At 39.3% G+C, this 7,571-nt stretch overlaps 1 protein-coding gene, 1 long non-coding RNA gene and 1 other non-coding gene across 3 annotated transcripts; 2 read left to right on the top strand and 1 right to left on the bottom strand.

Annotated features, from left to right (window-relative positions):
- The first annotated feature begins 558 nt into the window (after positions 1 to 558).
- Positions 559 to 2,174, top strand: LOC103376035 (pentraxin fusion protein-like). The gene is made up of 4 exons (XM_008306379.1): positions 559 to 602; positions 733 to 799; positions 1,145 to 1,352; positions 1,597 to 2,174. Exons 2-4 carry the CDS (start codon positions 748 to 750, stop codon positions 2,000 to 2,002), a joined length of 666 nt encoding a protein of 221 aa, XP_008304601.1. The 5' UTR covers positions 559 to 602; positions 733 to 747; the 3' UTR covers positions 2,003 to 2,174.
- An 834-nt stretch (positions 2,175 to 3,008) lies between these two features.
- Positions 3,009 to 3,080, bottom strand: trnat-cgu (transfer RNA threonine (anticodon CGU)). The gene has a single exon. It is a non-coding gene; the product is annotated as a tRNA-Thr (tRNA).
- Positions 3,081 to 3,670: 590 nt separating this feature from the next.
- Positions 3,671 to 7,571, top strand: LOC103376036 (uncharacterized). The gene is made up of 2 exons (XR_521279.1): positions 3,671 to 3,816; positions 5,816 to 7,571. It is a non-coding gene; the product is annotated as an uncharacterized LOC103376036 (long non-coding RNA).

A 7,571-nucleotide genomic window follows, 5' to 3' on the forward strand; every position in this document is an offset into this window, starting at 1 on the left:
TGATTGGCTCAAAGGGTTGTTCAACAAAATATCCAAATATTACTTTACGGATCCCATGATGCTTGTTTTTTTGTTTGTGTCTATATAATATTTTGGCATGATTTCTTAAAACACAGAGTTTCACTGTATTTTCTCTCTGCTAAGTTCGACTTCTAGGCTTTTTTGCTGCTGGTGCTCTTAAACTCCCTATATGGTGATGGTTAGATTTTTTTTTTAAATCATTGTTAGTATCTAAAGTCTGATACATGTTTGTTTTCCTTCCTAAAGCGGTCATTTCAATGGCTATAGGTCAACCAGTGTCCTTTTTTGGACTGTCTGCAGTTTTCTGTCTTCAACTGGACTCAGCTGCACGTTGCTGGACTCTGTTTACTGATCCATGTTTGCCTAGAGTTCTGTTTGTCTGCCCTCTGAACACTGACATGATCCAATGCTGTCTGTACACTTTTTTTTTTTTTATCTTAAATCATTACATAATATAAGGACAAGTAGACTGCAGATGTTAGTTGCATATCAGTGTTTTGCAATGGGGAGGGGGTTTATTGGGGGATCAGACTATAAAACCTTCAGCTGTGCTCCTGCAGCAGGGTCTTCCCAGTGGCACAGTATGTATACGGCTTCACTGCACTTTTACATCGTCATATAACCTTTTAAACACGTTAAAAAAAACTAACTGTGGTGCACATAGATTAAATTGCATAATTTGAAAATAGGTAAATGTTGTTTTTTCTGCAGGTTTGCACTGAAAAAATGAGACTTTCAGCCGTCCTTTTCGTCATTGCCGTCTCGGTGGCACTGTCTGGTAATTGTATACCTCTCCTTTGTGTCTTTATGTGCAAATCTGCACATGTAAAAAAGTATACATGTTACGTTTTTAACTGAAGGGTGATGGCCTACAAGTTTAAAGGTGAATGATTAGACAATTGTTTGGTTATTTGTTAAACAGAATGTGTATGGTTTAAGATTTACTTCCAGCAAAATCTGTTTAAAAAATCTGCTTCCAGCTTCTGAAATCTGAATATTTCTGGATTTCTTTGTCTTCTGTTGTAGTAAACTGAATACTTGTACTTGTTAATTTGTTCAATAGTGATGTTTTGCCTGCTCTTTTGCACACTCTCTTGACAAAACCTTGTTTCTCGTCTCTTAGGGAGTGTCACAATTAAGTCCTTGGTATTCCCCGCTGAATCAAGTGACAGTTATGTTGAGTTGGTCCCTCTGAAACCGATGGAGATGAGGGCATTCACTCTGTGCATGAACGTGGCCACGGAGCTCAAAGGCGAGCGAGAGGTCATCTTCTTTGCATACCGGACTAGAGACTTTGACGAGCTGAATGTGTGGCGCGAACTGGACGGCAGGTAGAGTATTTGAAGACCAACAACATGCTGGTTTTAGATTTAAGATTCAAGATTTAAGATGGATGTGACTATATGTTGACACTACTAACATCAATTAAAATTAATCAATTAAAATACTACTGATACTAATACATTATTGCATAATCAGGCTAATGCACAGAGCTGAGGAACTTTACCTTTTACCTTTATTTTGCATTGTTAAACTCTGCATTAAAGGATCCATACAAATTATGTGTGTGTGCAGATTGTCTTTCGCCCTGAGTGGAGAGAGTGTTTACTTCGACGTCCCTCAGCTCGGTGCCCTGAGGACGCACCTGTGCGTCACCTGGGATTCCAAGTCAGGTGCAGCTGCCATCTTCATGGATGGGAGGAAAAGCTTGACCAAAATCTACAAGAAGGGTCACACCATCCGCTCAGGAGGCAAAGTCCTCCTTGGGCAAGATCCGGATGTTTACATGGGTGAATATGATGCCAAACAGAGTTTTGTTGGGGAGATCTGTGACCTTAACATGTGGGACACTGTTCTGTCAGACAGCACAATCAAAGACCTTGTCTCTGGGAAGAAAGTCGAAAGAGGAAATGTTTTCGACTGGGAAACCACACAGCCTAAAATTTCCGGGAGGGTAGAGGTCATCGATTGTGAACAATAGCTTCTACTTTAACAAAAATGTTGTAATCACATATAAGGCAACATGAAGGTCTGCAGTCAATACAAGTCTTCAATATCCCTGTATGACATATTTATTGATGAAAATACAAATCTGTGAAACAATATCAATGAATTTTACTCTCGTCTAATAAAAAATTGTGCTTAAATTGTCAGTTGTGGTTAAATATATTACATGATCAGTACTCATCTCACAGACATAACATTGCTCTTTATTTTCCACACTTCCATGTGTTTCATACATCAGATCATTCTTAATTTAGATTTGGATGACTGCTATGACACAACCTGCACTGATTTTCAACCACTTGTGAATTTTATACTAGAACTCTAACACTAGTACATGTAATGTTCGCCCTGAAAAACAAAAGAAAAAAAATCGATTTATAAAAGTCAAGACTCAACTATCAAGCAGCCAAAGCACCCCAGCCACTCAGCTTAATCCATCTATTTATAAAAGCAAATGTGATGAGATTTGACATTTCTGATTTTCCAAAAGTAAGGTAGAATTGGGTGCAAATTTTTTTTCAAAATAACCTGTATTTGAGCTGACACATTTTCAACATAAAAACTACAGGTTGAAGTGCCACATAATAAGGCCAGAAAAACAGTTTGGTATCATTATTTAAAGTATTATATATCAAATATTGTTTGGCAGATAAGACAGATAATGTCCAATAGGCACTGATAAATTGAACAACCTATTAAAATCGAAGTTTACGTTGTTGTAGCTCCCTCTTGTGGCTTTCTAGGAGAAGGACAGCTGTTTGTACCGTTGGGTAAATCTGTTTTTAAATTATTATAATATGAATATATGTTTACATATGTTTAGTTACATGATTGTTATGACTTTTATGAGGTATGGATTTGAAAAACATTTTTTTCATTTTTCTTATATATGTGACCCTTTTGTCATTCAGCTGAGATCAGAAGAATGTACACAATGAATGTTCGCAAGAAAAGGAGGATATCACGGTTTTGCATTTCTCAGGCACGGACGGGGTTCGAACCCGCGATCTTCGGTTTACGAGACCGACGCCTTACCACTTGGCCACCGCGCCTGGTAATGTAAATGGCGCGTTGTATGGGTACTTACGGTATTTCAGATTCCGATCGGTTTAGCCTTCTGATTTGTCTACTTCTTTAAAGAGTTGATGGTAGATTCAACATGCGTCCACAGGTGATCGATAAGCTCAACTACAGGGAGGAAACACTATTCAAAACTCCATTCAAAGGATGTCCTATTTTGACTTTCTCCGCAGGTAGCGGTAAAGTCGTGTTGTCGCGCAGGCTGAATAATTTTCATCACCATTCAGAAGTACGCTGGCATGGAACAACCAATATACACACATAACACTGACGATTCAGCAAACTTTAGAAAGTGTTCGTCTGTGTTAGCTTTTTAGTTTCTATCTACAGAATCAGCGTACACTTGAGAGGAGTTGATGGGATTAACCCATAAAAATCATCTCTAAAGATTTCATATGACTGCCGAATGCCCCCGAAGATGCCACGCCTAATTTTAAAACATCTAAGCTTTTGTTTTATCCATTATATTTTTGACAGTCAATGAAGTCATAAAAAGCAATATATTTTCGAAATGAAGTTTGGCGTACCTTTTTTCGCCAGGGGAATCTTGATGGAGAACACACCCGGAAGTAGACGCAGGGGCTGACAGCAGATGGGATTTTATTGAAACACAGTTGCTGCAGATGTAATGCGATGATGTGAAATGAACATGTTTGGGATGGTAGAAAGACTGTCCGGGTCTGGTGAATTTCAGAAGTAGCTAATGCTGTAAGTAATGGCGGTCCGTGACAAATCTGAGCTAGTTATTGATAAGGGACAAGCCTGTAGCTAACACGTTAGCTTGCTAGCAGCGATTCTGTGTAACTTTCTGTACAAGATGCTTTATTCATGTATTTATTTTTGCCACACTCATAGTTTGTTGCGCTGACACTCGTGTCGTTTTGCACATGTAAAGGCATTTAGCAGGCCGCGTTACCTGCGTAGCTGATGGAGAGCATTTAAACAGTGGCGGAACACTAAAATGGGGAGCCTCCTCACATGCAGTTTCAGTGCCCCCACTCCCTCCCCTCAAGCCTCATTTCCATAAAGCTTAGTGTATGTATATGGGTCAGCCTGAACTCCATTCATAGAATTTTGCAGGAGTAAGACTTCTTGCAAATGACTGAACCATTTGCACAACTGTACATTTCAAGAAGCTGCTACTACATTGCACTGCTATCACCTCAATAAGCTGTCACTATATTGCACTGCCACCAGTGTACATAGGTTGGTTTTTATGTAATTTATTTTATTTATACTGTGTTTTGATCCTTTTTAAAATGTATGGCACTAATACAAGATGAGAGCAAAAAGTCTTTTGGTTCCTCTGTATGCCCTATACAGAGAGAAATTGACAATAAAAACCTTCTATTCTCTAAACAGGCTTTTCAGTCAACTTGTGTAATTGAATAATTTAAAACAACCTGCTTCAGCTACTTTAACACATGCTGGATGTGTAACCTATAGAGAACAATGTGTAATGCTGTCTCCGTATGTCTTTTCAATCAATATTTCACCAATCTGGCCTTATACCTGTCAATCTCCTCACTTATTTCTTACCATGCATAATTGATCTTGTTTTTGATGCAGTAATGCTTCTATTGTATATTTCCTAACACCTGAAAAGAAAAGAAAAATCAAATTAGCCTCCTCCCAATGGCTTCAATGAGGCTTCCATTCATTCTTAAAGAAATGCATTTCCTTGACTTGAACACCAGGGACCATAGTCTGTGTATTATGCAGAGTTGTAGACATCAAACAAAACTTTGAGAAGAACAAGGTGTGAGAACCAATTCATGCAGGGTGCACCTGATGTACATTTTTCCCTCCACCCAAATTTGCAACGGTCCACGGGGACCCCTCTGCAGACATCTGTGTGCATCCCAAAAATAGTGACCTTGTCTGTACTGCAAGTGCGTCGACTCTCTGCACATGCACCAAGAAAATAAATGATGCTTGTTATGTGAGGAGACTGTATGAGGACTTTCTTGTCTTTACAATTCATGATTTAAAGAGTTGTTATTGAAGTGGTCACTCCAGAACTTGGGGTTGCTTTGGTTTGTAAATGCTTTCCATCAGCAGTGCCCAAACACAGTGTGAAGTTCTAAGTTCACCAGAAGTCCTGTGTTAAGTCCACTCATTGTGCTCGACACACCATGAGAGTTATAGTATTAACACAGTGCTACAACTTCATCTTTATTTAGCTGCTAAGTGTAAAGTCACAGCTTTTAGAAGGGAGACCTGTTTTATCTATTGCACCATTAACAGAACCTTATGTGTGTCTACTGTCCACTTTCAAAGTCCATTCCTGGATTTGTGGCAGATCTTTTTTTATGTCTTTAAATACGTACTTACTGCTGCCCTTGTAGCGCAACCGGCACTTACAAATTCTGGACTGCATGTCGACATCCATGGAGGGGTCTGCACAGACTATTGCGGACATTTATGTCACTCGAACTAGCCACCAAGTCTTTCATACTCCTGGATGCAGACTGGCCTTATCCCTTAATAGACTAATTGCCACGCTTGTATGAATATATGTTTTAGTGATTCTAAAAAAAAAAAACTAAATAGATGAGACTTTTGTTATGCTGTTGACACAAAAACCTGAGCTAAATTATTTTTTATATTGTTCAAAGTTTAAGACACTGTGAATTGTCACTGCCAGTGGATTTCAGCCTTGATGTTCATGTCTAGCTTTGCTCAATGAAACCTCTGTATGTTCCAGTGTATGACGGAGCCCGACTGACCTGCAGCCGAGCCTCCCTGTCTGCTTCACCATGCCGCTGGTGGTGGATGCTGTGTGGGCGCTGTGGAGCATCGCGGCCGGCATCTACGACTACTTCCACACCAGTGCCATGGAGGAGAGGATCCACACGCTGGAGAACGTCCTCTCTATCCACCAGTTTGTGATCGCTGCCCTGTCGGCGGGCCTCATCCTGCTCATGACGTACATACTATTGAGAAAACACTAAAACCCAGGCTGACCTGGGCTTCTCCAGCCAAGCCCAAGCACCCAGTACATGTCGTTTTCATTGCAGGATGTTTTTCATTATCCAGGGTAACTTCCATCCTTATGTGGGCCAGAGTCAGTTTGGTTGAAGATCGAGCATGCTCAGCTATGATGATGATGGCCCAGATGAAGTCAGAAGTGCTGATGGGCACCGACAATGAACAAAACTCCATCAACGCAGTCTCTGAAAACACGAGTACACTTCGGGTGTCGGGCGCTTGGTCAGTCTGTCTGTCGCTGTACTTTAAATGTTAAACTAGCCTGAAACGGTCTACAGACCATCGTCCACATTAATACAAAAAAACAAAAAAAACAGCTTCTCAAGGTAACTTTGCACATCTTTATCCAAGCTTGAAGTATTTCACTGTTTTGTTGGTGATGACAGCTTTTTATGAAAAGTGGAAACACTTTTGATTTGTTACAGAAACAAAGTGGGACGGTGGTTGCCACTGAGTTTTTTAACCCTATTATTTTAAGATGACAACATAATTACCTCCACATCAACTATTTTCTCATGCTTACAAATTAATCATGTTACTTTTCTGATTTTTTTGTTCCACTTATTAAGTAAACGACCAGTAGCAGTTCATACAGATTAACTGATTTGAATTTGTTGAAAATTATTTGACAAATGATGCCCATAACAGAAAACAGCATCAGAGTTAGATTTTTGTACAAAAATTGGATTTCAATTCACTTTAATGTTTCTTTTCATATTTATTTATTTATCAAAAGACCCAAGACAAAGACTAATGAATAAAATTAGAAACAAAGTGATCTTAAATCTGCATTTCCCATTGATAACTTTATCAAGCACTGGAATTTCATCCATCATTAGGGTAAGATTGTATCATATTTGTTAGGTTTTAGTGGGACCGGGTTGCCAAATAATAGTAGGTTCCGCTCTTTAACACTGGTCTTGGATCATGCGACTTCGTGGATGTGGTTAAACGGAAGTTCATCACATCAAACATCCCATCTCCGACGTCGGTCCTAGCTCGCAGAGTTAGTTCAAAGGCTGGAAGTGATCTCGTTGCACTGTTAAAGCAAAGACTATAATCCGAGCAGAGATTTTAATGCCTATGGCGGTTGTGGTTTGTAATTATCCTGGAGTAACAGGATAAGCAGAAAAAAAAACACTTCAAACACTGGGACGTTAATTCATCCTTTATGTGATTTCTGTTTTCTTGCTGAGGAGAAAATGTTGGATGTTAAGTATTTTATTTAGTGTTGTCTAATGTGCTTTGCAAAGGCAGCTTCTGTGTGTGTTTAATTTGTCCGGGTTTTCTTTTTTTTTCCTTTTATGTCTGTGTTTCAAATGATTTAGAGTTACTTGGTTGCTGTCACTGCTGTACCTGCTTACTCTCTGGGGTTCATTGCTACTGTACCGTATGCACTACTGTACATTTGACTCTGTTCAACCACTACCATGGCTACTATTAAAGGGAATATGTTTAAATAATAATCAGAA

The sequence above is a fragment of the Stegastes partitus genome, unplaced genomic scaffold, assembly GCF_000690725.1.
Source record: "Stegastes partitus isolate 25-593 unplaced genomic scaffold, Stegastes_partitus-1.0.2 Scaffold3649, whole genome shotgun sequence".
In the NCBI taxonomy this organism is placed as follows: domain Eukaryota; kingdom Metazoa; phylum Chordata; class Actinopteri; family Pomacentridae; genus Stegastes; species Stegastes partitus.

Coding starts and splice junctions, on each gene's coding strand:
- LOC103376035 (XM_008306379.1), top strand. CDS start 748: ATGAGACTTTCAGCCGTCCTTTTCGTCATTGCCGTCTCGGTGGCACTG. Junction 800..1,144: donor CGTCTCGGTGGCACTGTCTG/GTAATTGTATAC, acceptor CTCGTCTCTTAG/GGAGTGTCACAATTAAGTCC. Junction 1,353..1,596: donor TGGCGCGAACTGGACGGCAG/GTAGAGTATTTG, acceptor GTGTGTGTGCAG/ATTGTCTTTCGCCCTGAGTG.